Source organism: Acipenser ruthenus, chromosome 16 (assembly GCF_902713425.1).
Source record: "Acipenser ruthenus chromosome 16, fAciRut3.2 maternal haplotype, whole genome shotgun sequence".
NCBI lineage: Eukaryota > Metazoa > Chordata > Actinopteri > Acipenseriformes > Acipenseridae > Acipenser > Acipenser ruthenus.
Genome location: NC_081204.1, coordinates 24,107,139 through 24,123,701, shown reverse-complemented (window position 1 = coordinate 24,123,701; position 16,563 = coordinate 24,107,139). Strand labels below are relative to the sequence as shown.

The 16,563-nt window shown below is 36.2% G+C and overlaps 2 protein-coding genes across 5 annotated transcripts in view; one reads left to right on the top strand and one right to left on the bottom strand.

Moving 5' to 3' along the window:
- Positions 1 to 10,871, top strand: part of LOC117412553 (rab proteins geranylgeranyltransferase component A 2-like) — a 31,104-nt gene extending 20,233 nt beyond the window's left edge. Inside the window, exons 10-15 of one of the 2 annotated variants that reach the window (XM_058989123.1) lie at positions 1,153 to 1,257; positions 1,654 to 1,717; positions 1,835 to 1,931; positions 6,863 to 6,964; positions 8,523 to 8,683; positions 9,675 to 10,871. In XM_058989123.1, the coding sequence (XP_058845106.1) occupies positions 1,153 to 1,257; positions 1,654 to 1,717; positions 1,835 to 1,931; positions 6,863 to 6,964; positions 8,523 to 8,683; positions 9,675 to 9,950 (805 nt within the window). In that variant the 3' untranslated portion in view covers positions 9,951 to 10,871. Of the gene's footprint in view, positions 1 to 1,152; positions 1,280 to 1,653; positions 1,718 to 1,834; positions 1,932 to 6,862; positions 6,965 to 8,522; positions 8,684 to 9,674 lie in introns of those variants that run through there. The other variant, XR_009307490.1, reaches the window with a different exon arrangement.
- A 3,069-nt stretch (positions 10,872 to 13,940) lies between these two features.
- Positions 13,941 to 16,563, bottom strand: part of LOC117411915 (rho GTPase-activating protein 6-like) — a 45,982-nt gene continuing 43,359 nt past the window's right edge. For all 3 annotated transcript variants that reach the window (XM_058989121.1, XM_058989120.1, XM_058989122.1), the window contains exons 11-12: positions 15,751 to 15,977; positions 13,941 to 14,890 (exon numbers count right to left, since the gene is read on the bottom strand). In XM_058989121.1, coding sequence (XP_058845104.1) covers positions 14,418 to 14,890; positions 15,751 to 15,977 — 700 coding nt within the window. In that variant the 3' untranslated portion in view covers positions 13,941 to 14,417. The remainder of the gene's footprint in view (positions 14,891 to 15,750; positions 15,978 to 16,563) is intronic.

Below are 16,563 nucleotides of genomic sequence, written 5' to 3'. Positions count from 1 at the left end.
GTGATATGCTTAGCTTTATTGTGTTGTGAAGTCCATTTCAAGGATGTCACCCATAGCCCATTAGTTTGGATAATGAGCCCTGTGAAACACATTTATAACTCTTGACATAACAAGGAGATGTATTGTACAATTCAACCTTTTTTAAAACACATTGAGAGAAGGTCATACTGTAAGTAAATTACATTTGCCAAAGGCAATTCTATCTGCGCACTAGCATCTCGCCATACAAGTAGAACTGTAGTATGGTGCTACGATTTAAGGTTCTGTTCACAATAGGAACAGATTTTGTTTCCATAATTACTTTACTCCTTCTCCTACTAAAATTCTGCACATGCTCTCTCTTAGTTTTTGTGGGACAGTTCTTTAATTTTCAATGGTAGCCCTTCAAAATTTGCAACTTGAGATCCTGTGCATGGTTAACTGATATTTATTTTTGAAAACAAAAGTGAAATTGTGTTTTTTTTTTTTTAATTTTGTAATTTAACTCCCTTCATAAATATACTTCTTGTAGCATATGTATTTTTAAACACTTCATAAATAAAATATAATTATCCACTTATTTGGTGGAATATGCATTTCCAGTTGGCTGTAATATTGATTATAATTGGCTCAAATCAATGTTCTTGATTCAAAAACAATTATTTAACATGCACGGATAGATTGGATACAAGATCTGTATGTGGAAAAAAAACCAGTAAAGTGTATTAACTTTCCAGAAGTTGGTATCATTGTCTTGTTAGAAGCTATGTAGTTTAAGTGTAAAGCAAACTTAGTTTAAGTTAAACATCTGTTTCCTTTGTGTGCTACTTATATTTAATGTAATCCTTTAATATTTGATGGAAAGAAGCACAACATGTAAAAGAAGAGTACAGTTGATAATACTCCCCTGTCTTGGATATTGTATAATTCTTGTTTTTTGTTCTGCTCTGAAATAAATGTGTTGATTGACAAGACACCACTATATATGTGGCTGCTTGTATCAAATATAATGTAAGAATGACTTAACAGCATATTTATTATCAGGACACTTTTCTCGTTTTGTATACATTTTATCCTGTTTGTTCAAAAAACAATTCTTGGACATGCCTTAGCTATGCATTTATAACAACCACATTTTTAAATTATTTTTCATGTGTTTATTTGCTTCCCCAGATGTAAAGCAGTGATCGACACTTCTGGCATGCGAATCAGCTGCAAACATTTCATTGTGGAAGACAGCTATGTGGCAGATGAGCAGCGCAAGAGTGTCCAGCATAGGTGAGTTAAAGGAAATGTGCAGGTGAGCTTTTACAGCATAGCCAAAGGGTTTCTCATCTGGTGGTCCGAAACATTCCCCAAATTAGGCGACTGCCTCTGCCTGTTCCCAAATACCCACACTGTTAACCCTAAAATTGCTAAATGTTGCTTTCAGGCAATATTTAGTTGTTTATTATTCAGTTCTTACATGAGTACCAATAGAAGCTTTGGTATACAAAGAAATCATCCTAATTATTATTTACCAATCTATGTGAAGTTTATGAAAAAATGTTCATGCTAGATATTACTGCATTCCCCCCCCCCCCCCCCCCCCTCCCCCCCCAATTAGATCGAGAATAACGTTCTGGTATTTCCTTGATCTATATTTGAACTAGATGTCGTCTTTTTCTTCATTAGACAGATTTCTAGAGCTGTCCTCATCACAGATAAGTCTTTGTTGAAGGCAGAGTCGGATCAGCAGGTAATATTGAAAAGGCTTGAAGTTAAATACATCAATTGGACAATTTTTTGTAATCAATTCAATAATTTAAAAGAGCACTTTTTTGAGATGCTTTATTTTTGTGCTTCTTTTACACAGATTTCCCTTATAACGGTTCCCCCCCTGGAGCCTGGCCGTCCTGCCGTCCGCATTGTTGAACTCTGTTCCTCTTCCATGACAAGTATGCAGGGGACGTGTAAGTAAAAAATAAAAAAAAAATCTATATTCAGATTTATTTTTGAAATACTTGAACTTTATTCTTATACACTGTTCATAACAAGTGCAGGTAACAGAGTTCTTCTGTAACATGGACCAAGTACATACCAAAAAAAAAGCCTGGAGGAGCTTCTCTGTATAGTCTACAATCAGATGTTTGCAAACCATTGCACCATTTAAGCAAATGACCATCATTTCTTACTCATTAACCCAAATTGCTACTTGGTGCCAGCGTCCCATCTCGCTGTCTTAGTAGCTGCTTTCCCACTGTGTGCACACACTGTCAAACATTGGCAGAGATGCTAAAGACACATACCTTATTCTCTTAAAGGTACAGGCCTCAATTTAAGGGTTTGTCACACAAGGACCATTATTTGTACTGTATTTGTCATTCAGAAGACAAAATAGTTCCCTTGTATTTATAATACCAGCACTAAGGCCGAGCCGCGAGTACAGACAAATGTCTGTAATGGGCTGTTTTTCTGAGAGTAGTACACAAGTAATTTAGCTTTTACTTGTTATTGAAGATTTGCAATCTGATCTGAGTGGTCTCCACTTCAACTGTGCACATTGAGTACAGTTTGAGTCAAAATCATGAAATTGGTTTTTCAGGTACTTTAGCCCCACACACTTCTGGTAACATCATCAGAGTAGAATCGTAGTAGTATATTTGTATGAGTATTGGTTTCTGAGTATGAGTAATGGGTTCTCTGCACACCCCTCAATTAACACATCATCATAATGTGCACTTTAAACTGTCTTATTTTTTTGTTCTTTGTTGTGCAAGTATAAGTTATAACAGGCATTTTCGACCAAAAGACGGGCGATGTCCAAGCTGATTGGTGGATTGCAAATACGGTACCGATATTTATCAAGGGGGAACAAACTACAGCCTTACCTTCATAGCGTGTTAATTAACTGAATCAATCATAAGAGGAAAACTAGATGATTATGTATTTATTCAGAAATGGTCTTGCATATCCTGGACTTATCCGAAGAAGTTACCGCAAGGATAATTTCAGCGAGAGAGTATGACATAACACATCTTAAACCTGGTGAGAATCCAAGTTAATACATGCATCTAAAATGCAGGAAGCAGAGTGTACTTCTGGTTGGGGCCATGTACCCAAGGAATGCCATTGGGATCATTGCTGCTTTCTTATCTCAATAAATGACATGCAGGGTGAGAATTAGAAAAGCGTGTACTTTTTGCAAAAACTTTAACATGGGATTTGACTGCATTCCAGTGGAATGCAAAGAAAAGTGGAACATAAGACATGTTTATGGAATAGGTTACCAAGCCACGTTGTTGCTGCTGAATCATGAGTAAGGTCTGGGATCAGTCAGCTACTGGGAACCAGATGAGAATTGATGGAGCAAATTCAATTTAAAGGTGAACATTTAGAATCCTAACAAACATGCTTTGAATCAGCTTTTGAAAATGGCTTTCATATAATCATTGTTTCTGACTGAGCGAAACCAAACTCCTTCATTTGCCCTAAGAAATCGACACTGTAATGATGGAATCATGAAGCAAAATAATTTCTCTTCATGTAAGGTATTTCACTGAAAGATTAATGGTTCAAGCTCCTAACTAATGCAGTCATACCTGACTAGATCAAATGCAATCAAAATATGTAATGAAAAGGTTGACAGCCACAGTACACAGTTGATGTGTAAATTATATAAGGTTAGATGATTTATAGTTGACGTTGTGCAGAATGTTTTTTGACAGTCCCAACACATTACACATTATGAGAATATATAGTTCTCTCTTTCATTTCTTTTTTGTTGGTGTCCTGTATGTTCCATGCATTTAGAAGGAATTGTTTCACCAGATATCTTTATACTTGTTGTTATGGTAAGTTTGCTTGACATTAATTATTGAAAAAGACACTTCTACCAAACTCCTCATATAATATATATATATAATATATATATATATATATATATACACAGACGTGCTCAAATTTGTTGGTACCCCTCCACAAAAAACGAAGAATGCACAATTTTCTCTGAAATATCTTGAAACTGACAAAAGTAATTGGCATCCACCATTGTTTATTCCATATTTAATAGAAATCAAACTTTGCTTTTGATTTTTTATTCAACATAATATTCTAAATAAGAAAACAAATGAAAATGGCATAGACAAAAATGATGGGACCGCTAACCTAATATTTTGTTGCACAACCTTTAGAGGCAATCACTGCAATCAAACGTTTTCTTGAGCTCTCAATGAGACTTCTGCAACTGTTAACAGGCAGTTTGTCCACTCTTCCTGAGCAAACTGCTCCAGCTGTCTCAGGTTTGATGGGTGCCTTCTCCAGACTGCAAGTTTCAGCTCTTTCCATAGATGTTCAATAGAATTCAGATCAGGACTCATAGATGGCCACTTCAGAATGGTCCAATGTTTTGTTCTTATCCATTCTTGGGTGCTTTTAGCTGTGTGTTTTGGGTCATTATCCTGTTGGAGGACCCATGACCTGCGAGTGAGACAGAGCTTTCTGACACTGGGCAGTACGTTTCGCTCCAGAATGCCTTGATAGTCTTGAGATTTCATTGTGCCCTGCACAGATTCAAGGCACCCTGTGCCAGGCGCAGCAATGCAGCCCCAAAACATAACTGAGCCTCCTCCATGTTTCACTGTAGGTATGGTGTTTTTTTTCTTTGAAAGCTTCATTTTTTCATCTGTGAACATAGAGCTGATGTGACTTGCCAAAAAGCTCCAGTTTTGACTCATCTGTCCAAAGAACATTCTCCCAGAAGGATTGTGGCTTGTCAATATGCATTTTAGCAAATTCCAGTCTGGCTTTTTTATGTTTTTCTGTCAAAAGTGGAGTCCTCCTGGGTCTTCTTCCATGGAGCCCACTTTCGCTCAAAAAGCGACGGATGGTGCGATCAGAAACCGACGTACCTTCACCTTGGAGTTCAGCTTGTATCTCTTTGGCAGTTATCCTTGGTTCTTTTTCTACCATTCGCACTATCCTTCTGTTCACTCTGGGGCCGATTTTCCTCTTGCGGCCGCGCCCAGGGAGGTTGGCTACAGTTCCATGGACCTTAAAACTTCTTAATAATATTTGCAACTGTTGTCACAGGAACATCAAGCTGCTTGGAGATGGTCTTGTAGCCTTTACCTTTACCATGCTTGTCTATTATTTTCTTTCTGATCTCCTCAGACAACTCTCTCCTTTGCTTTCTCTGGTCCATGTTCAGTGTGGTGCACACAATGATACCAAACAGCACAGTGACTACTTTTCTCCATTTAAATAGGCTGAATGACTGATTACAAGATTGGAGACATGTGTCATACTAATTAAAGAAACTAATTAGTTTGAAATATCACTATAATCCAATTATCTATTAGCTTTTCTAAGGGGTACCAACAAATGTGTCCAGGCCATTTTAGAATATCTTTGTAGAATAAACAATAATTCATCTCTTTTCACAGCTTCTTTGCTTTATTCTATGACATACCAAAGGCATGCAAGTATACATGATAAAATAGCTTTTAATTTCATCACTTTTCAGGAGGAATGAAGCATTATTTCAATGAGCTGTAAGGGTACCAACAAATTTGAGCACGTCTGTGTATGTATATATATATATATATATATATATATATATATATATATATATATATATATATATATATATATACACACACAGACGTGCTCAATATATATATATATATGTTGTTTGTTTTTTTTATTTCGTGTTTTTAAAGTTCTAGATGAATAAACCCTAGTAGAAACACCAGACAAGTAGAAACACCAGACAAGATCACTACTATAAAATACTTTTCATAATTGCAATATGAAAGTGAGGTACCACTTCATGAATTTCATCACATCGCCTATCAGTTCAAGATATTTCCCTTGTTTCCATCTGGCTGGAGATTTTGATTGTAAGCACACCAATGGCATGATATAAGTGGTTCAAAGGGAGTTTTAAATATATTAAAATCATATTGAATAAACTATTAAATTATATCATATTTAAACATTTTTTAATCAAGGTTTTTATGTAATAACTTTAATTAAAAGTACATTCATAATTAATTTATTTCTTTGCTTCCCCTGCCAACTACACCTCTCTCATTGCAACAGTAAAATATGCCTTGTCTTTTTGCCATGCTGTGTTGGTCGAAACAGCAATGGCAAGTGCAGTCTGCCTCTTTGTGGCCACCAAAAAACCTCGAGGCCCTTTATAGATTCATCCATATAGGATTTATGGTTTGCTACATGACTTTCAAAACGAACAAAAAACCAGAGGAAGTTACACAAAAACAGAATTGATTGATGACAATGTACTGTGTTCCATCCAGACAACTTTCCATATGAGAGCCTTTTGCATTCCCCTCCTTTTAAAATGTAATTATTTCCCTTGAATTAACTGTGATTGTTTTAATTAACTTGTCAATTGTGCAAGGGATTCACCGGTGTGCTGCACTCAATTCAATTGCGGCCGTTTTCTCCTGTCAGTTAAACTCTAGCATTGCAACACTTGCTTGGGTGTGGGCAGGGATGTTGAAAATAATCAGAATTTACTGATTAGCAAAAACGAAAAGAATATTTATAGTACCTCCAGTAGTTAGTTTTTTATTACCTTGCTCAGAACACAGCTCCATAATTTAATTTAAGTCTCACCTACAAATGTAAAACATTTGAAAGTATATATAAATGGTATCGCATGATTTAAAAAAAGCATACTACATTTTAAGAAGAGGTCTCTTAAACTTTAAGCCCCTGGTATGCTTATTTGTTCTTGTTTGGTAAGAGAATCTAATGGTAATAATGTTAATCTTTGTGAATTTCCTGTAAAACTTGGACATATGTTTGATGCACAGTAAAAACAACAGTTTGTACAAATTTAAAAATTATATTCTTTTTTTTTCTCTCTTGCGGACAGACTTGGTCCATCTTACCTGTCCATCTTCTGGGACTGCTAAAGAAGATTTGAGTCTAGTTGTGTCCAGATTGTTTTCTGAAAATGTGGATGCAGATGAAAAGGGTAAGACAAAAAGAGTTCTTTGTTCGATCATTTTTGTGTGGGTCAAAAATCAGCCTTAAATGAATATATTTATGTATAGAGGATTATGAATGATTCTTTGTGATGTACGTTTTTTATTCTCCGCAGGAGGATGTCCCAGTAAATCACAAGCCCTGACAGTTTTCACTTACTTGTTCTGCTTACTTTACTAAAATGTGACTTTGGCTAGTTATTTTATTGCGAAACAACAACATGACAGGGATAAAAAAAAGTGTTAGGTACTGTTTTTGCCTGAAATACACTTATTTTTAACCTAAACTGCTGTATGGCATCCTTTGTTTTGTAGTTAATTCAGTGGGTTAAAGTAAGGCCATACTTTTAATATAGTGTTACATATAATGGCTTTAAATTTTACGAATGAAAGAATATTCTAATAGTGAATTTTGAATGGATATCCGAACATGAAAATGCTGCATTCATCACTAGCTATGAGCAAAATAGATGGATTTAAATCTAACAGAATGATACCACCAATTATAAGTCGTCTGTCAATAAAATTTGGTAGAAGGCTGAAATGTCTGAAACTTTTGGTCATGGTTAAGTAGCCCTTTCGATTCCATTGTAATGACTGGAAGTCTCTTTTGCAGGAATCGGAGGCGGTTCTCAGGTGCAGTTATGCTCTGTTAAGTCAGTTTTCACTGCTAGCCTTTTTATCATCTGAACGAGGTGGTAGTATTTTAATTAAAATGTCAGGACAAATACTGTTGGAGTTACTGAGGATGAATCACCAGATAAGAGGAGCAGTGGGCCAGAACAGGTCAAAGAGGCAAAGTCACCTGGATTGCAGATCTAAATCCATTTTATTAGTCAAAATGAAGACACCCCAGTAAAACTTTGAGAGATTTTTACATAAATTGATAGATGTAAATAGTTTAGCCTAATCTGATTTTAACATGGGCAAGTGACTTAAGTTATTAAATTAAACATACAGTAACACATGATTTCACATTGCTTGCCTATGATCTCAGTACAGTTGTATTTAAAAAAATTAAAATACATAATGGTAATTTGGGGATATTTTAATTAAGCATCCCCATTCAGAGGTGCACAATAAATGTTTCTGTGTCTGACACTGGTGTAAAATTAATTTATTAAATCTCTCTTTTTTTTGTTCGCTTTATTTTGTTCAATTGCTTCAACTGTTTTTGTTTTTAAATGTGGGTTTCTAAAACTACTCAGCTGCTCGGACGCAAGTCAGTGTACCGCAGAGCTTGGAGTCCCTAGCACACTGTTTCGGGGGAGTGGTACTCGGACAGTTTCTGCACCTGGCTACAGGGTGTGATTCGGTCTCGAATTGTTTGCAAAGACAAACAAATCTTCTGAATTTTAAAAGGTCCCTCAGTGCTATTTGATATAGTTGAAAATGTCATCTTAGAGCATCAATATCAGAAAGTTTCCCCTCTGTTAAAGTTTACCCTAAATGCCTTATTTCTTGTGTTATTTTTAATGATCGTGAACCTGTTTTGAGTGATACAATTTACCATTACCATTTACCTTTTTTTTATTTTATTTTTTTTAGATGCTGATTCAGGCGTGGAGAAGCCTTCAGTGTTGTGGGCTCTGTATTTTAACATGAGAGACTCTTCTATAGCAGAGAGAAGCTCCTACAATCTGCCTAGTAATGTCTATGTCTGTTCTGGACCAGACTCTACTCTTGGCAGTGATCATTCTATTAAACAGGTAAAGGACATGAATCATTTACTGTGTTCTAAGACATTGTGCTGATTATTGTTGGTGTTATTATAATAAGCATGTCCCGAGTGCTCACCATTAGGATTCAATATGTGGCTGCCACTTCTTTAGTTCAATAGTTCTGTAAATTATATAAGGTATCACCGTGTCCGATTCCTCATATGTTAGAAACCGTTTGAGGTAGTGACTACATACTTGCAGAGTTATATAAACCCTGCATGCTAAATGTGTTGGTGGCCATGATATTAACCTTGTATGGCTACCATATTGAAGCCATGTTATCAGTTTTTGATAAATGAATTACTGGCAGCATTAATGAAATAAACCTACTGATCCTGCTGTTAGCAGTTCTTGTTAATATGAACCAAAGTCAATCTGTGACTTTAATTTTTCCAAAGAATAATAGAACGTTACTATTTATGTATTTGTTTGTGTCACTTAAACCGACTGGTTCAAAAGTATGGAGATATATTGCATTTTTAGAGGAGAATCCAATAGCAACCAAATCATAAGCATTTAATGAATGCAGCCTACTCTTGAAAATGAATATAAACTGTAAACTACACAATTTCAATTCTTCCCATGTACATTTTATAGCTACCCCCGAATTTAAGGTTTTGAAAGCTTCTCTCCTTAAAGCTTCCAAATAATTGAGGCCCACAGCAAACCGTTTATATAAAAAAAAAAAAAAAAATGTAATGCATTTTCTATTTTCTTCTGCTACCTGGTGGCAGGAATAATGAAGTGCAGCAGATTTCAAGGTTTTTAGACAATTCACAATTGCAATGTGCCAGCGTTACGACAGGTGGCACTCTGTGGCTTTCAATGAAGTGTCTATAACTTGCACTGTTGACACCCATATTACAAAACAAAAATTAGGAAAAGTATTAACGCATAAATGTTTGGATGTAGCCATTTGTTGTTACACCATTTGTTACACTATTTGTGCGATAACTTTTTTTTTTTTTTTTTTCACAAGGCGGAGAGTATCTTTGGTCAGTTGTTCCCTGATGAGGAGTTTTGCCCTCCTGCCCCAAACCCTGAAGACATTATTTACGATGGAGATGGAGCTGAGGCAGAGAATGCAGGCTTTGGTGCCCCTTTGGGACCAGAGCATAACAAGCCAGAAGAGGGTGCAGTTCCAGAACAGGAAAATGAAAAAGCAATGACAGAAACAACAGAGAAAAACACCACTGTTACCCCAGTCAGTCTGGCTACTTGCAATGATTCAACAGAAGAACAAGATACAGAGTAACTCCATGAAAGTTCTTCTTCTCATGAAACAGAATTCTACTAGTTCTTGTATCTATTTCAAACATGTAACATGCCTCAAAGCCTTATGAACATGGTACATATTTAAACAAAAAGCCTTTTAAGAATGTAAGCTTATTTTAATTATGTGCAGGCTGTCAATGTTAACATTGTTAAAGGTTTAAGGAATCACTTACTTTTATATGTTCATTGTGTCTAAGGTGAATGGACATTCATTTAAAACGAATTAATGGCACATCTATAACTTAATGAAATGATAGCTTAGAAAATTATTCTATAAATTTGACACGTTTTGCACTTGCATTAGCTTAATTAGTCTCAAATGTGCAGTTTTTAACATGATATCTGGTACTTCTTTAGGTTAAAGAATGTTCTCAGTTTCTATGCCTTTTTCCAGTCATATGTTTCACTTGTAATTACTGGGTCATTTTGCTTCAGCAGTGTCTTCTGGATCAAAGCATGTTACCAACTGAAAGCATGTCAGTCAATATGGGAAGCAGCTGGTTGGTTTGACAGGAAATGACCAAGCAAGTGCAACACTAACTTAAAGCATGGCTTGCAAACAGATCTCTTTACCAATACAAAAATCGCTATAATATGTTTTTCTTTCAAAACTCCACATTTGAGACCTATATGACAAATGGACGTGCACAACAATTTATGAAATAATTGTTAGCTACAATCACTTCAACCCTAACATGGCTGCATTTAATATTTTTAGCAATGCATGTGATTAAAGAAAAAAGAATGAACACTTCATCATTTATTTTTTCCTGATTTACATCTTGCTGAACAGTTGTCACTGCAGCAAAATGTCTGCAATATTTAATAAATATATTAAAATAATGTCCCTAAAACTTGTCTTATTATTTTTTTTGCTTTTAATAAATTTAAGTTTCTCCAAGCCTTGTGTAAACCAAGTTATTTGTATCTGTGTAGCACAGTACATTACCAATTAAGACCAACAGCAAAATAAGTGCATATAAATTGACTAAATTGCTTCTGCTGGAAAGCTTAATTTAACCAAATATTCATACCCAAATAGATTTATGCTGCATCTTGTAGGTTCTTGGGGTCTTTTTGACTGTTTTCTAGCTAAGGGCGCATATTCTAGAGCAGCGGTTCTCAAACTGGAAGGCCATGAAGAAGGGTCACGGTTTATTTTTTTTATTTTTTAATGATTTTTTTTTTTATTATTATTTTATTTTTTAATTATTTATTTATTTTATTTACAGCGCACATCTTAACCTAGGCAATACCGTATAACGTGCAGATGCTTTTATTGGCTATTTTGATTGGATCGCCAATAATACTTCCACCAATCGGAGGTTGCATTCAGGATTCGTATCGATCCCGCCCTCTGTCAGACAAGCGCAGGGCAAGAGAAATAATGTGGCCAATATCAAAGTGGATATGAGAATGGCAATGATGAAGCCAGTTTGTTTGAAAACATTAAAAGTAGACCGGACATTTACATCAATGGATTTAAAAAATGTGGAATTGATGATGCGATCAGAAACCCAGAGGCAGTGTATACTGCTGCTACTGTAATAGGATTGTTTTTTAGGAGGGTTGAATTCAGTAACAGCCCAAATTGTGTGTGTCAGACTTGTTGAAAGTCTGTAACAAAATGGTTCATCGTTATTGTCGATACGTTGTAGATACTACTATTAATGCAGGCAACGTGCAAAGTCCAGAAACAAAACAAAACGTTAATGTTTTGCACCGTATAAAACAGCTGATTTTGCCAGCGCTTACTAGTCTATTAACCAGTTTGAAATGATTTCGTAGCAAATAAGTGCATTTTCGTTTCGGCTTTATTGTTAAAGATTTCACACGTGGCAATACTGCCGTACAATTACTAAATGGTAGTAGTACTCTGATCGCGTTATGCTTTGAACCATAGTTTTAAAACTGAGACTGCAAATGCTTATCATTGAAGTTTACTGGTTGTTAAAATTAAGGGCAGTATAAGAACGATACTGTAGCTGATTAGAAGGCCTTCTTTGTTGTTCTCCAAGTTGCTGCAGTTACATTGTAGATGCTGTAACGAGTTACTGTAAATTGAGATACAGTTTTAGCAGACATTGAATTAAGTAAACATTTGTTTAAATGTTTTTGGAATTAAAAGTATAAATGCAAAACTGTGCCTTTTTTGGTATAATCCGCCGAGTTTAATACCAGCCAAACTTTCCCGTTATACAGTGTTTATTAGACATATTTATGCTGACCCCTCCAGTCATGTCAAAGTTTATAGAGGGCGCTGTGCATCTGACTGGTGCCTTTTTAAGCTTGCATTTTTTTGGATGAAGTCCGCTTACGATGGATCGTAATAAGTATATGTATGTGTGTGTGTTGAGTACCACAGACAAGAGGAAGGGGGGCGCTGCCCAAAATGTTTGAGAACCACTGTTCTAGAGACCATACAAACCCCGTCAACAAGCGAATACAATGACACTGTTTTTAAGTGGGAACATGCAAGAAGACTCGAAAGAACACACTTTATAAAGTCAATACATTGACATCGTTGTCGTTAATATGGTCAAACCGCTTTTTTCGAGTTCTTGAATTTGAAAGTGCTTAGAGAAACACAATCGTTTCTGCACAAAAAATAGAGCAACATTGAATCTTAAATACAGTAGTAAAGTTTTTTTTTTTAAAAAATGAACAATTATAGGACAGAAAGTAAGTAATTTCTATTGGTTATTGTAGTACTCTGTTTGAAATGGGTGTCTTTGCCCTTAAATTACATGTTTGAATTTCTGCATGTTTGCATTTGGACAATTGGGGTTCCCGTAGGGCAGGGGTGCCCAATCCTGGTCCTGGAGGGCCGATGCCCTCCTGGTTTTTGTTCAAACTGTACACTAAATTGATTAATTGGACCAATTAAGCTTCTAATAAGGGCTTGATTGGTCCAATTAAGTAATTTAGGGCACAGTTGCAACAAAAGCCAGGAGGGACATCGGCCCTCCAGGATTGGGCACCCCTGCCATAGGGGTTGACCTAGAGCAGGGGTATCAATCCTGGTCCTGGAGGGCCGGTGTCCCTCCTGATTTTTGTTCCAACTGTCTTGAATTACCGTACTTAATTGGACCAATTATTACCAATTATTGTTCTAATTAAGTAATTTCGGGCACAGTTGGAACAACAACCGGCTCCCCCAGGACCAGGATTGAACACCCCTGACCTAGTGGATACAGGAAGTGAGAATGAGAGAGAAACGTGAGTGATATTAAGCAAGTTAAAAAGCTGCACTGTCCTCTCTTGCACACCACAACTCCTAATACAGTGTGCTCTCCCAATAAAGCCTAGAATTAACATACAAGCCTTACACAATCTTCTCAACGCCAAAGGAATTAGACAGAAGTCGCATCAGAACAGCTACCAATTGTTTCTCTTGGGATTAGGTAAGTTTAGCAGCGGTGTGGTAACGCGGAAGATAAATATCACAGAGTGGGTTGAATTGGCTAAGCCCTTTGCAAGTCAGGGCAGTTTATTGTTCTATGCTCAATCATTTTTTTAAGTGAAAATACACTTCCTACAGGAGTAAGTTAACAAGGAGGTTATTACTTGTTCTGAGTGCTTTGAATTTTTTTGTAGTTGATTATAAGTGTTTCTGTTAGCTGTTTAGTTAATGAGAACAATAATTAATATATATATATATATATATATATATACGTATACATTTTAACACGAGTGATGTGTCAACATTATGTATTTTTACTATAGGCTTGTCTGTTTTGTAGTTTGTGTATTTTTTGTAGTTTGTGTATTGTGTATTTTAAAATATTGTACCTTTAATGCTTTGAGGTCCCATTGTTGTGCTAAAAATGTCAATCCAGCTACCAAATTAACACATGAAAAAAGCAAACCTCCAGTATCATTTCATATTTTGTGTTTATCATAAGCATTTGAGTGATATTTAAGTTTTGGGCAGTGCCCATTGACTCGCATACTGAAAATGTGCACAACATTTTCTTAAAACATTAACTTTTATTTTATATTGGAAATCATAGTTTTAACATATTGTGGTGATTTCTGGCAAGGTGGAGATAAATAGCCTCAATATTACATATATGTGACCACTCTGAGCTGTAGGTTAGTCAAAATAGTTGAGCAGAGAAAGTACATGTTCTTGGAATATGCAGACAAACAAATACTGACAATTTCAATGAGATCATGAGATACACAGTTGGCCACATTGAGGACCATTGTACCAGATTGGGTTTGGCATAACCATGATGTGGGTCCTGGTCTCCTGGTACACCCTGGGCCCCTTGATTATTCAGGCCGGAGTTCACTTAAATATTGTTGCAAATTATTGGTTTGCTGACCATATTTTGATATGATAGGGAATGTCCCATTTCAATTGGTCAGTCCGTGGTTTTAAAATAGACCAAGTAGTTTTCTGAATATTTACACATCCTACAGCTATGACCTGAAAATTAGTTTATACAATAGTTTCACGTTGAGAATCACCCAAATTACGGCTCCTTGGTTGCTCGGTCACTGTAATACCCAAGTCCTTTTTTACCCATATTCTGTCTTCAGCCTCTCTTTGCTGATTACTTTGTGTAGAGGGGTTAGCATTTGAACTACAGGAAGTAGCTTGAATTTCACCACCGACTGTAGTGGAAGAGGATGGGCTAAAACTAAGTATCTGGTGAAGATCAAGCTCAGTAGTATCGTCCTGAGAGAAATGTTCTGATTTGTTGTCCACGAGTTGAATTTGATCCTTCTGTGATGGACTTGGATATCCCTCATGCTTGACCAGAGGGAGAAAAGCAGGACCAGCTGCAAATTTGCAAGGCACTTTTTCCTCTGCTGTATTTGTGAAAGAAGATAGACCCATGGACGTCAGGTTGTGATGAGATTTAGAGGTTATATTTTGTCTGAATATTCCATGTGTGTCTTCAGAAGAACCTAAAAGAGAAATCATTTGAAAGACATTGAAGGAAAGGTGTGTGTTTTTTCTGCAAGATTTAAAATATGGATACAAAAAAACCTTAAAATCAGTGTCAAATTGTAATGTGCAAGTCAGATACCTCCTGTCATAATTTACTTGTATTGTTTAAATCTGCAATTCGATTGGCTAGAATCAATTTCCAGCCACACAGTTTGTCAGATTTTGGCAGAGCTGATTTTCTCACTGAGCAACTGTACAGTAAATTAGAGGATCCCACCCTAAGTCCTGTCTACTGTGAGGATTTAGACAGCATAGCAACTCTTATAGAATGTAAAAATGTGAAATGAGTGATTTTACAGTAGAAGTAGTATATTGAAGTATCATTAACTATTTTGGCACTTGACTGCTAGAGATGGTGCATTATGTTACATACACTGTTTCCTGATGGCCACAAGATGGCAGTCAATACTCATAAGACTATTCATTTACACAGTGAATTTAATTTTTTAATTAAAATCCCAGAACCCATGCTAAATCTCATAGGGAAAACAACTTGTACAATGTTTTGTTTCATTTAATTTAATAGTATACCAAGGTTTACATATGTCTTTCATCTGACTTTAGTGCCATGTCAGACTTAAGTGTGTGACCACCCTTTGGCCCAAGCTTTCATGTCACTCCTTATTGTCTGACTGTATATCCTATGGAAATTGTAACATTGCCATTAAACCCGGCCTTTGGCAAAGTTTCACGGTTATGTAAACTCCATGTTTGAGGTAGAACTGCCATGGAGGTAAAACTAGTCCTTGGATGCATGCAGATCGCACTGCAGTGATATGCCTTTGAATTGGAATTAGTGGTGATTCTAATAACTTACATTTTCTTTGCTGATTTAACACATCCAAAGGTCTTAGTAAGCTAAAGAATATTTCTGCACTTAGGCTGCCTTCTTCAAGGTTTCCCATGGGCTGTTGCTCGGAGAAATGAGAAGACGAGTCCAAGCTAGACAAATCTCCACTCGAGAGCCTGCTTGAGTCATAGGAGGATTCGGAGAAATAACGTCCATCAGTGGATGAAGTCGCATTGGACATCTCGGAGGCAGTTCTGAAAGAGAAGGTGACAACAATTTATTTAACTAATTGTATTGTCCTCAGTACACTGGGCTGTTCTTCATTTCAAGGCATGGTCAACAAGCTTAACGTTTTTCTTTCTTGTTGTTCGCAACATTATCACAAACATTATTTAATTTGGGATATGCTGATTTTTTTCAAGAACTGTACTGCAGCAAATGAAAGACTACATATCATACGACATCACCCTGTGGTCTGGCCAAATTGCCTGTTTAGATACAATTAAAAACTAATGATAGAGGTGAGGACATCTCAGTACTTAGCTATGTTCTTTGATACTGCTCTGTTGTTTGTAGAACGTATTGAATATGTTGTCAAAAGTATGTAAACAAAATGAGGTGCCCAATATAGAATTAGAAAATGGTATGCCATCTAAAATGATAAATTTTAGGATGCAACGTCTATGAGTGAGAACATTTAAAAAACAAAATTACACTGCAAACAGCAAAACTCCAAATCACTCTTAACAACAACAGCGTTGTTGCTCCTTTTAGTTGAACTGCCACTGGTATTGTTCAAAACCTGAAGATTACCTTAAAACTTGGCTAGGCAAAGGTCAG